Source organism: Rhipicephalus sanguineus, chromosome 5 (genome assembly GCF_013339695.2).
Source record: "Rhipicephalus sanguineus isolate Rsan-2018 chromosome 5, BIME_Rsan_1.4, whole genome shotgun sequence".
Taxonomy (NCBI): Eukaryota; Metazoa; Arthropoda; class Arachnida; order Ixodida; family Ixodidae; genus Rhipicephalus; species Rhipicephalus sanguineus.
In genome coordinates, this window is record NC_051180.1 from 168,926,279 (window position 1) to 168,945,481 (window position 19,203).

General features: G+C 47.5%; 1 protein-coding gene across 1 annotated transcript in view; it reads left to right on the forward strand.

The window, feature by feature from the left end:
- The window catches only part of LOC119394426 (uncharacterized), a 44,167-nt gene that overhangs the window by 3,489 nt on the left and 21,475 nt on the right, over nt 1–19,203 (forward strand). The window contains exons 2-3 of the mRNA XM_037661729.2: nt 17,721–17,996; nt 18,766–18,835. Of these exons, the coding sequence (XP_037517657.1) occupies nt 17,721–17,996; nt 18,766–18,835 (346 nt within the window). The remainder of the gene's footprint in view (nt 1–17,720; nt 17,997–18,765; nt 18,836–19,203) is intronic.

Here is a 19,203-nt window from a genome sequence, read left to right on the forward strand (position 1 = left end):
TGTGTCTCCGTTTAACAGGGGAATAAAACGCTAGTTGTGTGTGAGTATGGCGTAATTTCTGAAGCATCGAACGTTTCTGTAAAGGTGCAATATCTTGCCACTGCCCCCACAAGGCACATAGATCAATTTATTTTTAATGTAAGCATTTTCGCTCGACCGAGACAACCAGTGCCATGGTCAGGCACTTCAGAAAGCTTCACTTGCAAAAATAATTTCCTTGGCTTCATCACGGGAGTTCTCCTTACATATGCGACCTAATTCTAATGCTCAAAGCAGAGTCGCTTCTACGAATTGTCTCGTTAATGGAGTAACTGACCACGCTTAGTTTGTTGCTTAAATGAAAAAAGTAACTTAAGTACGCTTCTTGTGTTACCGAGTCGAAAGGTATAGCCTATAAATTACGTAGGTCTGACTTGTATTAATCGGTTACAAGCTCAATTATTTGAATATTCTCTTTGCCCTGCATGCCCAAGCCGTGCATGTGGATCTGCACCGTGATACTATGTTGTGATCTCGAACGGCGGCCTCCCGTAACGTCCCGGTGTCATGCCAATGACAGCACGGACTACACTGCGAAGCACCCATAGATTAGAATATAAAGCGTCGACGGTGACCTCATTTTGCTCTAGGTAATCAGCCAGATCTTTCAAAGAGACTACCATAGGCTGTAAGCCTCGGTCTTGTGAGTCTTAAGAGAAACTAACAAAAGCGAGAAGCCTTTCCCAAACCGGTTTTTACAATGGCAAGGCTGTACCGTGTGTGCTCAACATAACAGGACTTCACTGAATATTGTAAGGTGCCAAATGTAGTGCTGTTATTGTCTTATCTTGCGTGCGCGAAAATTCTAAAGCTGCAGTAATGAGCTCAGTGCGGAATAAACTGCTGAAGGCCTCTGTGTTCGTTTCTGGCCTTGTTCCTTTGAAGATATCATTGTCTCCGAAACACTTCCGTGTGCAGAAATGCATTATACGGCTACATGTACTCCTGCCGTGTTATCTGGATATAATTATAGATATCTTTTTTTTTCTCTTTTACAGTACTGTTTTAGCGAAGATGGTAAAAGGATTTTCCAGAAAAGGGGATCGGGAAAGAAAAAATTGCACCATCTCCCGCTAAAGGGAACCATGTGTGGATGCGAAGCAGCGGGGAGATGGCTCGCTTGAGCGTGAGGTGGTGTAATATTTTTTAGGAGCTGGCTCGCCAGGTATTAAGCTGGGGCGAAGTCCTGTGCCGTAAGCTGCATCCATCCACCCAAGGCGACGTGGAACGCGAAGGGGAACGCTACGCGCGTCGTGTCTTCCCTTTAGCCTGGCCGTTAATTCTTCTCACAGAGCGAGCGGGGAACGCGGTCGCAGGCGCGCGAGAGGGGGCAGCGTAGGAGAGGAGAGAGAGAGGGAGGGAACGCGCATGCGTAGTGGGGGTGTGGACACCGCGGGAGAGATGGATGGACAAAGCCCCGCCTTAAGCTGCTTCGCATCTGAAAGAAAAATGCTTCGCCATGGAGAGTAAACGGAGGGGCACATCGTAAAGGCAGGACGAGAGGGAGAAAGAAAGTCACAGTTTCACCACAAGGGCGAAGAAATGAGGGCGATAGCAACAAATTGTAATGTTATATGAAGTGAGGCTGGCAGCTAATTTTTCTGGATCCGATCTCGCGTAGCTCTACAAAACGTTGGTGTAATGGAATATGGCCGCTGCATGGAGAAATGCTGTTTCCGCACAGTCTCTTCGCGTTGAGAGCGCAGCACGTAGAAGGATATGCGAGCCGCCCGCTGGTGGCTGCCGAGGTAGCACGCTTGCCAGCGATCGCGACCGCACCCTTAGAATCAAAGTTCAAAGTTGCTGCTCGAGCGACACCCACTCCCCCCTCGCTTCTTTTCATGCTCTCGTTCAAGACGGCCGGGGCATTTCCTCTCTGCTTCGACCACGGGCCTCCCGAGTGGGGTGATGTCGCATGCGCCCTCCGAGCGACGGAGATGGGCCGGCCTGTCTGATCTCTGCGTCAGCCGCGTTCGTCGTCCCCGCTCGCGCGCTTTTACCTGCGGTAGAACACACAATCCGGGAGGTTGTTCTCAATGTGTACTTTATACGGGACATGACGGCAACGGCGACGGCAAAAATCCGTCCAAAATGTCCATATAATTGCGATCGCAATAAAAAACACAAGTTGGTTAGCCAGCACCTCCTGGGAAAACTCTGAAAGCCTCGGATGTCCTCTTATAACCAACGCCGACATCACCACACTATGGAATGCGGCCGGTGAGTTACAGCTTAATCTCGTCTACTGTTCTCGAGTCCATAACGCTCCTCTTTAACCCTTTCGGCCCTGGCGTCGTCAATTGACGACACCGCACAAAAGTTCTCCTAGCACCTCGGGGCCGAAACCAAAACTGCTAATTCTTGGGGTAGTACTTCTTCAATGATCCCCATTGCGATCGACACCACAAGTGTGGCATTCTTGTGTGGCTGGGAGCCACAAAGAAGAGCAAGCTTTACTGAAGTCATGGATGACGCCGAGGCGGGTAAGCGCCGTTTTCGGGACGAAATCTTGAAGTTGTTTCAAGGACTTCCCCACTGCCAAATACGACGCTGGTTCGGCATTTGTGTACTCTAGTGAAATAAAGAAGCCGTTTTACTCATTTGCCGACCACTGAGCCCTGATGACCTCATTTGAAGCCATGTATGTAAATCCGTAAATAATTACACCACTGACTCAATTTCTTGGTTGTGGTCTTCTGAGGCCCTAACTATTAGGAAAACACGTACAAAAGCATCCTCGGACAAAAATAAAAACTCCAGGGCTGAAAGGGTTAATCTCTCACTGGCCGACGGCTACGGGGTCGTTCCCAAGGGGTGATATTTTAGGCTGCAGAGAAGTACACGGAGAAATCAACTCATATGGGCTAATTCGTAGCATTTCACGGTTAATGTTTTAGCGCACCATTAGAGAGCGAGAACTAGGAAGAGACTGAAACAAGCGCGCCCTTGTCTATATTCCCTACGGTGCGTTCTTCAATTGGTGCGGAATTAACCCTTATCGTGATAACCCTTACCGTGAAAAACCATGCGTTGTGAGATGTTGCAGATGCGGCGTTTGACCTACGGTATGCATCTGTCAACTTTTAAAATGTAACTTCGACGGCAGGTTTAAGACTTCCACAGATTACCATTCTGATGTAGGCAATGAATAATATAACTGTTGATTCGCTGCTGAGAGTTCAACATTACACTTACAGCTACGTTGCACAAAAGTCTTATTATCGTCGCTGAATACTGCGTTTACGCGACACTTAAGACGCTGTTGTGTTCGACAGGTCGTGATGCAAGACGCGGATAAATAAAACAAACGCAAATGTGAGATGACCTAGAGAGGCAAGATGCAGACTCGATACGAGATATATATATATATTTTTTTCTAGCGTGGCAAGGAATGGCGTGAAGTTTCCGCGACCAACAGCGCTATCACTGACGTAAATTCTGTTCGGCAAACTACGACGTGCTCCCAGTCTGCAACAAAGTTGTTCTCGTTCCCAACATAAAAGAAAACACATATAGGTCTCACGTCATTAGTCCTGTATGGCGTTGATGGTGACGTTTGGCAGTAGGCACCAGACAGAGCCTTTGGGAGATGGCAGCACGCACACCGCGTGGCGCCATTTCTCGAACAAGGTGGAAACGCGCCCCGCAACCACTGCCTCCAAGATTACCTCTGGTAGCGCACCGTTTATTCGCCCACCGCTGGCGCTCAAACGAGCACAGACTCTACGCTAGGGTTTAAAAAAGCAAGTGCAAGTGTATGGTGCCCTATCTCTCTGTGGAAAGTCGCCATTGTAAATGATAAATAAAATCTCAGCGTACAAGAATTTCAGTGGTAGTGTGAAGTCAGTCTCGCCGCAAGGGCGAAACACTCAATACCAGCGCAGCGGATTGTAATGTTATATGAACTTGAGGAAACGCTAGCAGCCCACTCTAGCAAACGGGGTCGCTGCAGCAAGCAAAGTGATCTTCGTGCTTTCTTAGGCTTCAACGCAAACTGTCATGATGAGAGCAAAGCACTTCCTAAACTACGAACCTTCTGTTGAACCCCCTTCCAGAGATAAGCGTGTGAGCACAGGTGACCAAGCCCTCTAAGTCAAAGTACGGACGCCCTCCGGCTCCTATATCCATGAGTCGGGACGAAACACCGTGGGGACCCAGTCCGGGGAGGTCATGCGAGCAGAGGTCAGAAGCCGTGTCATAGGAAAGATACTCGAGATGCACGGGCAGGTATCGGATAACAATCACTTCTGCCATGCTTGTCGCCATGGCTTCGTTTACCTAACTCAGCACCCTTTCGAAGTCCGAAGCGATGTTGTCGAATGGAGGCGTAGGCGGTTTGGGAAGGTCGTTTTTGAGAATAATACTTTCCTTGGTCTGGGGTTCATTGATCGAGACTTCGCTCAGCAGGGAATGAACACCTTCTTGTTCCGCCCATGCCTGCGCTGACAATCGAGAATGTTGTCCCACAGGCTCACGAAGCCTCTCGTTCATGATATTCGTAGGTAAGTAAGCGTCCCGTTATGGCACATCAAGTATGAGCGGAGCCGTTGCCTGTGTTTGCTGAAGTACTGCTGAACCTGGGGGTGGCATTCGCCGAAGGAACTCGAGAAACTCCGCAAAAGTAAACGTTCAGGAAAACATAGGGCACGTGGCCAGCGAGATAGCAGAGATCAAGAATCTAGTGTTGAGGCATGTGCTCAGGCGCCGGAAGCCACGGACGTTCCCAACCGGTTGCCGAAAACTTGGGTGTTGCCAGATGCCGCGCGGCATTCGGCAACGTCCGACATATCTCCAGAGGGCTACCTACAGTATTTGCTTAGACTTCACCCTGGTCTCTTAGCATCTGGAAGGAACCGTAAAATGGTTCGCGGACATCGAATCACATGAAAGTGACCATGTTCCTACTTATCTCAAGATAAAGGGACTATCCAAGGGCCCCTGTACTGCCCTCCGACGATATACTGACTGGTCAGCATTCCGACTGCCCATTGAAGAAATGTGTTAAGATGCACTTCCATCAAGTTTTCGAGAATGCCATGACGCCATGAAAAAGGCTACGCGCTCCTTTCAGCCTCTTTCGGGATATAGTGAATTTGAAGTTTAATTACAGGGTAATTCCACGTAAGATCGAACAATCGATGGCTGGTCGACCTCTCAAATTTCTTTCAAAATTGTATATATTATTGCCTGATGAGTGGAAAGAAGAGATCCGCAATTTGTTTTGCCGCCAAAAATTTTTTGAAGCACAGGAAATCAATAATGACGAATAGGTGGAGTGGAGCGCTCATCCGCTCTGCTGTTTTGGCCAACTTTCGTTATGAATTACACAAAATATATTAAAGTTAGGTAGCTGAAATTTCTTTAAATAAATATATGCATGGTTTTTCTTCTGCTCAAGTATTTTTAGTTTTGATGTGTAGTGTAGATGTTTTTATAAAAAACCTCAAATTTGGTCCAGAAAACGTTATTTTCTTTATTTGGAGGTCTTTATCTCAAACAATCCTTGTAGCAGAGGGAGAAAAATTGCGCATTACGTTCTTCGCATGGTTATCTACCTCACTGCCGAATCTTATATTTATATAACTTTTCAGTAAAGAGATATGACCGGGCTAAGTTAAAAAAAACACCGGACAATGGAAACTTCTGACGACAATTAAAAAAAAACCCATTTTTCATATTTCTTAAACTTTGTCCACTTATTCTCCTCCACATCAGCTTTCATAATCATTGAAAACATGTTGCACAATGTCGTTGCACTAATAGTTACGACCCCTCCAATGAGACCCTTAGGCAAGGATTGGCAATTCCGACTTCTTGCCCAGCAAGTGTATCAAATGCAGGCAGGTTTGAATTGTTTTTTATTAAACGGTCAGAAGGTACCGAAAAAGGTGTCGCCGGCACTGAAGACGTTAATATTGAAATTATTTCGTCGCTGCAGCAGCCACGAGCGCGGGGCTACCGAGCAGGCGCGCGCGCACCCGAGATGCTCGTTGTAAGGGACGGCGCAGTGAGAGCTCGTTTTCGCGTCCTCAGACCGATTGAGTTCGAAACAGCAACACCTCTCAGGTGACTTGAACGCACGTGCACCGGTAGTCGCAGTGATGTGGTTAATTGCGTCGGTTTCTTTTTGAGGGGGCATAAGAATGTCATCGTTAAACTGTGCGTTCCGTGAAGATCTTTCATTGCAGTGGTAGCAAAAGCACGCGTAGCACAAGTAGTCCGTCTCGCTGACAGTCACTGATCTTTCAGGCGTTAAACGTTCCTTCAAAGCATTTATGTCTAGGTCGGTAACTCTGCGAAATTTTGGCTTCTTTGCAATAATTAAAGGAGTACTGACACGATTTTGAGACATCGCAAAAGGGACATTTTTTGCTTCGTTGGTATGCAGTGTCAACGCTGTCCACACACTGGCGTCGGAGAACACATATAAAATATTTTAATTTGACTTTGAAGTTTTGGTCGCTGAGCATCTGCAAGCCACGTCCACTGCAAGGATATTATCCCGACGAGTCAAGACAGTTCCCCCGAGTATACGAGTTGTGCGTCCTTCATGCAGCCTAAATCGTAGAAATCACTGTCAGGGTCACAGGATGACAATTCACTCATCGTTGTTTATGTGCACCACGAGCAGATGACGAATTTGCTGCTAGTACGTCGCGAGTTTCTGTATCTCCGTGGCGTCACACTGCTTAGAATAACAGAGAGCTGAGCTCGTTGGTAAGTATTCATTCTAAAAAGACAGGGCGTGCAAACAAGGACACAAGAAAGAAGTCAGGACACCACAAACGCCGACTAACAACTGAAGAGACGCACAACGGCTGAAAAGAAGGAAGGCACGAAAACTTATCTGCGCATGCCCATGCAACAGGCGAACCTATCAATCCGCCACGTAGACCGCCACGCGTGCCGGATTGATAGGTTCGCCTGTTGCATTGGCATGCGCAGATAAGTTTTCATGCCTTCCTTCTTTTCAGCCGTTGTGCGTCTCTTCAGTTGTTAGTCGGCGTTTGTGGTGTCCTGACTTCTTTCTTGTGTCCTTGTTTGCACGCCCTGTCTTTTTAGAATGTCACACTGCTATCACACGACAATGAGAAGCCACCCCCTCGATATCTAAACCGAAAGTGTCTTTTACAGCGAAAGCTGTTATGAGATCATTTCACCGGCCTTTTTTGGCACTGTAGTTGTCCTCCGCCGCCGCCGCAGCCGGTGTCCGTAACCAGTATCGCTCGAAATAAGAAAACAAAATAAGAAAAAAATTCCAGGATGGAACGAGGCTCGAACCTGGGCCCTCTGCGAGGGAGCCCAGTATTCAACCTCTGAGCCATGCCGGTGCTTGAAACTGCTTTGCAAAAAGGTCCTATAGAGGCTTCATGTCGGGAAGGAACCACATTAGCATATGCAATATAGCGTGGTAGAGGAGTAAAATAAGCACCAAGCGTCGCACAACGCGAATTCTGTAACCAGGCATCACACAATGCGAATTGCGCAACGAGTAGGTTGTTGAATGCTTCCAACCCATTTCAAAGGGATCTGCCATAATTCTTCGTCGTCATCAGGCACAGCATCAACAAAGTGCGCATGATGCCTTACATGCGTTTATCAGGTTCCACGGCTCTCCGTAGAATGACGAAAAATGGCACAGTGCCTGCTGCCCTACTTCTCAAAAATTACAATAATCTATAGCGTAGTGGGTTCCTCGCAAGTGCACTTGTATTGGTTGCCAAGGAAGCCCATAAGCGCATGATCCATTTCCTCGGGGTCTCAGTAAAGTTCTTCGCCCCCCCCCCCCCGTCTCTCTCCCATGACAACGTATGTTATACAGCATGACGGGAGAGAGAAATAGCGACCGGGCGTCACCCAATGCAAATTACATAACTGGTGGGCCGTTTAAAGATTCCAACCCATTACAAAGGGCTGAGCCATAATTCTTCATCGTCATCAGTCGTCGCGTCAACAAAGTACACATAATGCCTTACAGACGTGTAGCTGGTGCCTCGCTTCTCCGCAGAATGACGAATAATGGCTTAGTAGGTGCTTCCCAACTTCACAAAAATTGTGATTTATGGCGTAGTAGGTACCTTTCTAGTGTACTTGTATTGTAGCCCCAAGAGAGCTTAACGGGGTCTAGAACCGCCGCTCTTCCAGCTTTCGCTGTGACTGTGCTGCGGTTTCAGCGCAGGCCTGGCGTTTTTTTTTTTTAAGGTGGCGCTAATTAAAATATATACGATGCACTCCCAGGCAGCACAATAACCGTTTTAGGTTTCTCGACACCAGTATTTTTATTTAGAGCTACAATCCGAAATTGTTAAAAATTTGTGTCAGTACTCCTTTAAGCTTCTTGTGCTTCGAAAAGTAGTCTCCACAATACACTTATTCCGAGCAATACTTTCTCGCCATGGGACGCACAGGAGGAGTAGAGTAAGATCAAAGCACAAGAACTATCCGCGCCGAATGAAGTGTGAACAGCGCTCTGAACGCGCGGCTAGTTCAGGCCGTCTGCTGCCGACATCTAAGACAGGCAAGCGCATCCGGTTACCGATAGTTTTGCTTTTTCTTCCTTTGACATTCCATATTTTGCTTTGCCACTGGAGCGCCACGTTAAAGCTTTCCACTAATCGCAACTGGCGCAGCGCAGTTTCTCTGGCAGCAGCGTGTGTGAAGCGAGCGCTCATAGCTCCCTTATAGAGTTTTCATCTTGCTTCCACGTCCGCCGTGTTATCAGCGCCTAGCTGCGATGCGAACAGAGGGCGGATAGAACAGCGAAGCTCCAGTGCACGTGCGTTCAAGTCACCCGAGAGGTGTTGCTGTTTGGAACTCAATCGGTCTGGGGACGCGAAAACGAGCTCTCACTGCGCCGTCTCTTACAACGAGCATCTCGGGTGCGCGCGCGCCTGCTCGGTAGCCCCGCGCTCGTGGCCGCTGCAGTGACCAAATAATTTCAAGATTAACGTCTTCGGTGCCGGCAACACCTTTTTCCGTACTGCTGGCCTTTTAATAAAAAGAAATTCAACCGTGCCTGCATTTTATACACTCGCTGGGCAAGAAGTCGGAATTGCCAATCTTTGCCTAAAGGTCTCATTGGAGGGGTCGTAACTATTAGTGCAACGACATTATGCAACATGTTTTCAAAAGTTATGAAAGCTGATGTGGAGGAGAATAAGTGGACAAAGTTTAAGAAATATAAAAATGTTTTTTTTTTACTTGTCGTCAGAAGTTTCCGATGTTCGGTGTTTTCTTTAACTTAGCCCGATCATATACCTTTACTGAAAATTTATATAAATATAAGATTCGGCAGTTTGGTAGATAAGCATGCGAAGAACGTAATGGGGAATTTGTGTCGCTCTGCTACAAGGATTTTTCGAGATAAAGGCCTTCAAAGTAAAGAAAATAACGTTTCCTGGGTCAATTTTGAGGTTTTTTATAAAAACATTTACGCTACACATCAAAACTAAAAATACCTGAGCAGAAGCAAAAACATGCATATATTTAGTTAAAGAAATTTCAGCTACCTAACTTTAATATATTTTGTGTAATTCATAACGAAATTTGGCCAAAACAGCAGAGCGGATGAGCGCTCCACTCCACCTCTTCGTCATTATTGATTTCTTGTGCTTCGAAAAAATTGTTGGCGGCAAAACAAATTGCGGATCTCTTCTTTCCACTCATCAGGCAATATTATATAAAACTTTGAAATAAATTTGAGAGGTCGACCAGCCATCGATTGTTCGATCTTACGTGGAATCACCCTACAACAACTACGCGCCATTCGGAGGCAAGCGGAAAGAAGATACAGGTGAACCAAATCAATACATGACCTCAGAGAGGCAAGACGGCTGCAAAAGAAGATTCAACGCCGTATTGACACACTTCAACCTAAAAGATGGAATCTATTTTGCGAATTATTGGGTCCACGCCAGCGCCTGTCTAAAATGAAGAGGACCGTGCGCGGACATCGAGGTCTACCGCAGCAGCGTTTCCCTTTCAAATATCTTGCTCTGAAACAAGGCCGAAGACAGATGGCAGAAGAATTTTGTGCGAGACTGGTGGGGTCACAGCCTATATGTGCGACTACACAACGCGTCTCTCCTGCGTCCCGGGACTCCCGTATGGACCTCATGTTTTCAGGAGAGGAGCTTGAAGTGGCACTGGCAACCTGCAGGCACTCATCATCGCCTGCGCCTGACGGTGTGACCTACTCAGCGCTTGGAAACCTTGGAGAGAAGGTGCGACACGTGCTGCTGAATGTCTACTACGAGTCCTGGAGGAAGGGTCTGGTTTCAAGAGATTGGAAATGCACCCACCTGGTTCCGCTGCTCAAACCTGGTAAATCCGCTTAGATCGGTCATCGTTCCGACCCATTGCTCTCGCCAGTTGTATTGGGAAAGTTATGGAAAGTGTGGTGTTCACACGCTTGGAATGGTACCTGGAATGGTACAACGTGTACCCAGATGCTATGGCAGGCTTCCGGCGTAGGCGCTCCTCTATAGATAATGTGATCGACTTGGTCACATTAGCTATTCAACATCAAAAACGCCTGAAACGCACAACTGCAGCGCTGTTCCTCGACGTAAAAGGCGTCTGTGATAATGTAACACATAGCGCAATTATAGACACGCTAACTGAAGTCGGAATCAGCGGTCGAATGTTTGAATGGATATGCTACTACTTGACTGGCAGAAGCTTTTTTTACGGTGACCGAAGATGGTGCCACATCTAACCATCAAACAGGACGTGGAGTGCCGCAAGGAGGTGTTTTAAGCCCGGCGCTATTCATCCTGGTGCTCGTTGGCCTTATGAATGTCTGCCCCAGACTGTCCAGGCATCTAGATATGCAGACGGCATCCGCATATGGATATCTGTCGTGACACGCTACAAGCATGGGCCAGGATACAAAAGGCAGCTACGCTGGCCGAGTTATTTTTAAAAAAAGCAAAGTTTACAACTGCCACCGGAGGAGTGCTGCCTTGCCGTATGTACACGCAAGGCAGTGCAGCCGTACACTGTAACGACCAACGGGCAAGCAATTACACAAGCCCGGAAGTACCGATTTTTAGGTGTATTCATCGACTGCAATCTATCGTGGACGCCGCACGTTCTGTATTTAAAAAATTGGACCATCTCCCCGAAGGGATCGCTGATGGGATGCGGAGCAGCAGCGTTGCGCACGGGTGGCGTCACGGGTTGAACGGCGCTAACGCGGTTGCTGCGGTGAGCGCTGGAAGATTCGTTTGAAGCGAAACTCGGCGTAGCGTTTACTGGTGTAAACGTTTGTTTGAAACGCAGACACGGGATTTGATTGTGTGATTAGAGGAAGAATAAGACGCCTAATTTCTGCAGCCCTATAGGGAGCACGGCGCAGCGTCTGAGACACGGGAGGCGAGCGGGCGTTGGAGCCGGCAGCTGCGGTCTCCGGCGGGTGAGGGAGAGAGTGACGTACGCGCGCACCTGCGAGGGAAGCGTACGAGGAGTGCGTGACGTCAACGCCCAGCTGCGGCGTGACCTACTTGGCACCGCTCCAACACCTGCGCCGAGGGAAGCGCGTTGCCTCGCGTTTGTGCGGACGGACGGACAGCGTTGCGCAGGCTAGTCAAAGAGCTGCTACGCATCTAAAAACGCCTAACTGCTATAACGCACCTTCCCACATTTATGGGCGGGAAGTCGTGGGGCACATCAGTAAGGTCTATGCTGCAGCTTTACAATGCCCTATTTCTCGGTTTTGTGAGATACAGCTTTCCTGTCATCGGAAATGCCTGCAAAACAAATCTGCGTCCACTCCAGGGACTACAAGCTCAAGCTCCAAGGACATCTCTCGGCCTTCTGAAATGTGCGTCTACTGCGGCAACAATTGTCACAGCAGGAGACCACCCCATTTCAACGTACGTATCCACTGATACTCTCCGGGCGCGTATTCGACACCTTGCCAAGATACATTCCCACGATCTTGCATTGTAATCTGCAAAAAGGCCACATACGACGTTCAGCCACATTACTTATACGAATCGTGCTACACTGCCCTCAAACTACACACCTGCAGCAATGCCGTCCTCGCCTTTATGGTGCTTAAAGCGACCAGATGTTGGCCTTACTAGACCAGGACTCACAAAGAAAACAATAATGTCATCTGTTGTCCTCACACAGGCAAGATTACGTCATTTACATGAAGAGCACAATGATCGCGTCCATGTCTACACCGACGGTGGCGTTACGGCCAGTAGCCAAACCGCCGCAGTAATAATTCAGGCAAGATCTGTCAACATACATCTGAAGATGTACTACGCAACATCAACTACAGCTGCTGAACTTGTAGCCGTTCGTGCAGCTCTTCAGTTTGTCACAGAAGAACCACCTAATTCGTGGTCTGTCCTTTGTTATTGCAAAGCAGCCCTAAAAACTTGTTTTCCGCTTTACGCCAAGGATCACACGAGCAGCTCGTTGCCGAAATCAGGAACGTTCCCCATAAAGCCATAGGCAAAGGACACAACATAATATTCCAGTGGATACCAAGTCACTGCGGCTTTCAGGGCAATGATCAAGCGGATGTAGTTGCCCGATCCGCCCACGATGGCGTCAGCAGTGTCGTCATACCGTTATCAATATCTGACGCAGCGAAGCGCTTTCATGTGCTAGCACATCATTTAACGTTGGACAGGTGGAATTCACCGACTTTTACAAGTCCACGCCTACATGCCCTCGAATCAGATTTTCAATTACAGTTGCCATCCAACCTATCAGTGCGTGATTCTACCCTGCTCGTCCGTATTTGGCTTGAATTGGCATTCTCGCAAAACACTTTCGTGTGCTAGCACATCATTTAACGCTGGACATGTGGAATTCACTGACTTTCACAAGACAACGCCTACATGCCTTAGACCCATATCTTTCGATGGAGGCGAAAATGTCTGAGGCCCGTGTACTTAGATTTAGGTGCACGTTAAAGAACACCAGGTGGCCGAAATTTCCGGAGCCCTCTACTACGGCGTCTCTCATAATCATATCCTGGTTTTGGGACGTTAAACCCCAGATAATAATAATAATTAGACCCATATCTTCAATTAAAGGTGCCATCCAACCTATCACGACGTGATTATACCCTGCTCATCCGTATTTCGCTTGAAGTGGCATTCTCGAATGCATATTCATTCACTATTGGAATGGCTGACAGCCCATTGTGTGAACTCTGAGGGGTGCAGCGAAACCATCGCGCCCTTCTCTGCGAATGCACCCGCTTCGACACCCAAAAAGCAGCCCTATCAGCCGCATTGGGCCAGCTAGACAACCGGCCTCTAACAGAGGGCAAAATCCCAGGGCACTGGCCTATCCTGTCTTCAGCGCGAGCGGCTATAAGTGCATTGCTGCGGTTTCTTCGGCAAACCGCACTGAACGAAAAGTTATGACTGGTCTCACACAATGCTTTTAGGCAGTGTCTTTGTAGTGTCGTTACCGACTCTCATATTCTCTTTCATTCTCCCTACGCCCTTTCCCCTTCTCCACTACAGGGTAGCCAACCGAAGTATATTCCTGGTTAACATCCCTGTATTTCCTCTCTCTACCTTTCTCTCTCTCTCTGGCGTAGAGCATTGATTGAATTGTCGTGTGCGCATTTCCAGCGTCTTTTCAATCGTCGTTGCTTCCAAGAGAAATTCCTGGACCGTCTTCGGTGGTTTTCTCATCAGCCCCGCAAAGAACTCCTGCTTTACTCCTCGCATGAGAAAGTGGGCTTTCCTCTCCTCGGACATATCAGGGTCTGCGTGGCGGAAAATGCGGGTCATTTCTTCCGTGAAGAGCGTGACATTTTTGTCGGGGAGCTGGACGCGAGTTTGAAGCAAACTTTCGGCCCTCTCTTTGCGGACGACGCTAGTGAAGCTAGCCAAGAACCTTGTCCACAAAATGTCCCATGATGTTAGGGTGGACTCTTGGTTCTCAAACCACGTCCTAGTGGCGTCTTCGAAGGCGAAGTAAACGTGCCGCAGCTTGTCTTCATTGCTCCAATGGTTGAAGACGACGACCCAGTCGTGTGCTTCCTGCCAGCTTTCCGAGTCCTCGCAAGATGATCCACGGAATGTCGGCGGCTCCCTAGGCTGCTGAAGAAGGATCGATGTAGGCTGCGCAGGCGCTGTCATCGTCGCGGCTTGCTTTGTCATTGTGGCTCTTGTATGGTCCGGTAGGGGTCCGAACTCTGGTTACAAACCTTGCAGCCTGAGGCCAGCTTGCTGCTGCAGGAGGGCTTTGGTGTCTTCGTCTTCATGTTGTGCGCTTGATTCCCGGCTTTTCGTAGTCGTCTGGAAATCGAAGGTAGCCGCACCTCCACCAGATATCACGTGGTTTTGACGGTGAAGAAGGCATCAGCAAGACTAGGAAATACGGAACTCTTTACTTGGGCGAACCTGTGCCTGGATAGTGAAACTCAAAATACAAGCGATACACGCCGTGCGCTGATAGCGGCGAGAACAGTCGTTTGCCGTCGAGTAATCTGATCCTCGGTAAGGCGCGTCGGCATTTATACATGCGGCATCGAACATGGGAGCCTTGATGCTGGTAGCTGCGTTATTTCCAGAATAAAGTCAACTTTTCATGTTTGCGCACTCAAGCCTATCAGAAGATTCAAAAATAGTCTGGAAGGTTCCCAGACATTCGGGCGCGGTTTGCACGAGGCAGTGGTTATACGTGTAACGGACCCCTTACATAAAAATACCAAAAGAAGCGCGCGTGGCAGTATACATGTATCTAAGCCCTAAATAGACGATCTAACAAAACAGTAGTGCAATTCAGCCAACGTATCCAAATGTAAAAGGCAGTCACTTTATTTTGGGCAGCAACAAGGAATAACTTAAGGTCAATTTTGAAGGAAGATAATGATGGTGAAAGTTTCACTGAGGGTGGTTAAGTATTCCATAACACGATAGCAGAAAAGATAGCATCGCTTACTGAGGAAAAATGAAGCTCAATGACTTCACAGTTCATAAAAACTTGCGAAAATATAAAACAAAATGTCATGAATGCGCCCCACATCACATGGTTGGCATTTCGTAGAGCGGGAGCTAGGAAATGTGGCCAAGAGAATATGCAATATGACCTGTTTTTATGTGAGCATTATCGTTTTTTCGGTCATTCATTTCGTTCGATTTATTCATTTCGTTTACCGGACATTTCCCAATTCATTTGCTATTTTGCAAGTGTCTTCAGTTTTCTTTGCTGGTCAATATAGCCTTTGCAGTTCTTATGAGGTCTGTCTTCATTTTCACGTAGTTTTTTAACAAGGTATTGGCTGCTGCCACGTGGATGTTAGTTAAGGCATCACCTGGATGGTATACATTTGTACATAAATCCAGGTCTTCACTCTCGCAAAGAAGGTGCTTTGTGATGCTCACAAGGTGCTCCATTTGTTTCCCGCGGTGTGAAATCGGGTCACAGTAATTTTATTAGTCAGTTTTTCCAACACCAGTTGGGTGGGAAACACAGCCTTTATTACAACTGGCGGGGGCAACTGGAGAGCACCTCTGGTGAGGTTCTCGATCAGGATGTCTAGGTGAATTTCCCTGTCTTCTTTGACAAGGTTTGCAGCACAGTGTTCGCAAGGAGCTTTTTTCAGCGCTGCATGGGCACAAAAGCCTGCATTGTAGGTGACTGCTGGCAAGCAGAGCTGCCTTTTGACATCGTTTTGGGTTATTTGAGTGTCATAGTCTTCTACCAACTTGGCTTCGAAATGTGCGGTCTTGAGCGACTTTCGAAGCTCTTTCATGTCCGGTATGTTCAGAGATTCTTGTAGCCTGAGTTTTGTTTCCGATTAAAAAATCTGCTGGATCTAGATGTGATAATCAAAGCCAAACAACCGACGATACCGTCTAAGCCTATCCTCAAGGCTGCCTTCTTGGAATTTGCCAAGGAGTACGTAATGCAATTTCAGCTCTTCGAGGCAATATCTGGTCAGTTCTAGCAGGGAGTATGTGTGCCTGCTGTTAAAGCCCCTGTGCCCATGTTGATTTCTTTCCCCATGTCCAGTCAATCAACAAAGTCATGCAGGAATTTCACTTGCAAATCGTCAAATGTTCTGACAGGCTCCTGGATTGGATCTCTCAGGCGGCGCCCCTTTGAAGGTGTCTTGACGTTAACAAACGACACTACGCCAGTAATAAATCTATAAAATCAGCAGTTCCTCGAGCATAATTCAAGGAAATATCACGTCCTTTAGTCTTGAGTGTTTGTACGACAAATGGGCTAATCACTTTGAAAGCGTGCTTTACGTTTTGGCGTTCGATGTTTGGTAGGTGTAGGGCTTTATACTCAGACCGTGACCAAACCCAGCAAACTTATGCTGCTCAGAAGCGTGCAAGTCGCGAGTTGTCGTTAAAGACGCCCCATTAACTCTCACTAATTAGCTTGCGACTGAAAATTCCGGAAAAAATATGCATGTTCCAAGATTTATTTCATTGGGCCAGTTATTTCCAATGCACATGAGTAAGCGCACTCTATCCACTACGTAAAAAAGAGTCCTGGAACTGGCAGAGGGATGCGGGTACACTATTTCTAGTGTGGGCTTTGGAGAAAACAACTTTTCTGTTTATAGAATAGTTGTCTGTGATTACAGCAGCCACAGTGAGTCCAGCCTTTTCAAGTTCCAAAGCGTTTCTTTCTTTTTCAGAATCGCATGTAGCTCTGTTTCTTCAATGCTACATGCAAGGAAAACATGCGTCACACCTTTATGCGATGAAAGCAAGGACGGCGCCATAAAAGACATGAGCAGTCTTTGCGGCCTCCTCGGAGTCTGACGCCGTCCCCATTAGGAACCCCCTTCGTGATCACAGTACTGCTGAATGTGTATCTCAGTTGCCATTAATGGCACGACCTTTTCGTGGTGCACAGGAGAGAAGCCCTATTTTTCACATAGCGAAGACGACTCGAAGGCGAAAGCGAACTTTTTCTCCTCAGTTAATACATCGATCCTGCCCCGGCACCCTGCAGAAGCTTTCTGTACATAACGTAGCTTTATACTGTCTCCAGGATCGGAGGAGTTGCAAGCTTTATGCACCTGAACCGCTTTTGCACTGCCTCCGTGATCGGCCCACCTTTGGCCACGCGACGACGTCCTGTGATGAAGTCATCAAGTCACATCGTAGTGAAGTCGGAAATTTTGGCGTCATGATGACCTCATATGGTGCCGTCATAACGTGATGATTGTTTTTTGCATCACTCGCGTTGATGCCGCCGGCGGTAAATTTTCGCGTTTGATGAGGTATCTAAGGCTTCCGCCTTAATACAGGTAGACACATTCGAGCGTACCTGCACTAAAGAGCACCACAATGAACAAGGTTGTTGCGCGGCATTCGTAATATTCACATCTGTAGCTCAACCTATGCGTCGTTTCCGAGAAAATGGCGTTTCCCACGCCGATATGTCTGCGAAACGTGCACTGCAAAAACACGCATGACTGGCTCTCACTTTTAATGTTCCGCCAGTTTTGATAGCTTTATTGCATTTGTTGATCCTGTGAGTGACTGTTTTTCTTGTACTGTTCTCAAATATGATTTTTTTTATCGCCTGCTCTCTTACTTACACATTATTTGATGCGCATGTAGACAGGCACACGCGTTCACTGTAACGAGAAATATCTACGCTGCGCAACAAATAAGTATTTTCATCAAGTACAAAAAGAATATCGGTCCTCTACTGACAATTACCCGCAGGCGACAGCGTCTAAGGTGGTACCAACAGCGCGATGGGCCGTCTCAGAGTTCCGACGCGGCCGCGCCTTGCTACAGGGCGCGGACACCGTGGACGGCATCGAGAGTGTTACGTGGTGCTTCGCTGCTTGTCTTAAGGTGCCCACATGTCGCGCCTTCAACTACGGCAAGGCCGGCTGCCAGATGCTGCAGCAGGAGCTCTGCCACCAGGCTGGACTCAAGCTGACCGCCGAGCCACGTCTCAACTACTACGACTTGCAGGATCGTGCCCTAGACGAGGTGAACGGACGCTTCACGTGCAGTGCCGCTGAGCACTGGCGCAGCCAAGGGAGGGGGTTTCAACACCCCTCTCCCCAAAACATAAAAGCGCCCGCAAGAACGTACGTAATATATAGCTCAAATTCCCTCCCCCCCCCCCTTTGAAAAAAATTTCTGGCTACGCTACTGCCGGTGCGTATAGCGATATCGAAGCGTTAGCGAGAATCCAGAGCAGTCAACGACATATCGGTCTTTAGAGTACGCGTGGTCTTACCATAGCACTCGTCGAGTCAGACTGTTATTGCGAACGGCGCAAAAGATGCCCGAACGAGGTAAAATGTTCTTTACTGTACAATTAATTGGCAATAGAATGAACTTGCTCTCACTAAGGGTTTCATTGTACAGCAAATATTTTAAACGTTCCAAGAACGCTTTCTACTTTGCTGCCATTGTCATTTCTTGCCTTTAGGTCCAAACTCATCTTGTTCATCGATGCCGGCATTCACATTGTCCGTAGGACGCCAATAAGGAATGTTTACCTGAAATTTCGTCGTCGCCGTTAGACAGACGTAGGAAGAAAGTTGGTCATCATTCTTTTTTTTCCTTTATTTTATTGTTTCTTTCCAATCGGGCATCGTCCAACCATGTGCCTTCAATATGTGCTTTGTTGGCCGGATTGGCCCCAATCACAAAAGCAACACGAAGTTCCCTATCGGCAACAAATAGCAATTGCAACAAGAAGTTCTCAATCACTCCTCGTTATTGACACGCCTCCTCCTTTGACTTTCAGCGCATGGGGCCACTGTGGAAGACGCCATTCTGTTCAGAAGACGGTTTCTGCTCGCCCACGTGCGAGCCACGTACGTTGCACGTTGGTTCTCTGCTCGTTTCTCCTGTTTTCTTTTTTTCTTGTTTAGTGCAGTATTTGTGCAGGAATCCTAAGAATGGCTTGCAGAGATGGTCTCCTATGACTCGCCGACATTTTTCTCGACATATGGGCGTAATACTCAAGACACCATACATCATGCTATCTTAAGAACAAAAAATAATAATAATCACATAAATAAGGCCATTTCAAGATTTCAAGAAATCGTTCATGTTCTTACCGATGCCATGTTATCATAATATACGACAGATTGAATGTTTATTGGTTTCTTGGCTATAAGCATGGTTGGCGGTGACGCGTTACAAGTAACGCCGTTACCGGTAACGCGTTTCATTTTTTGGT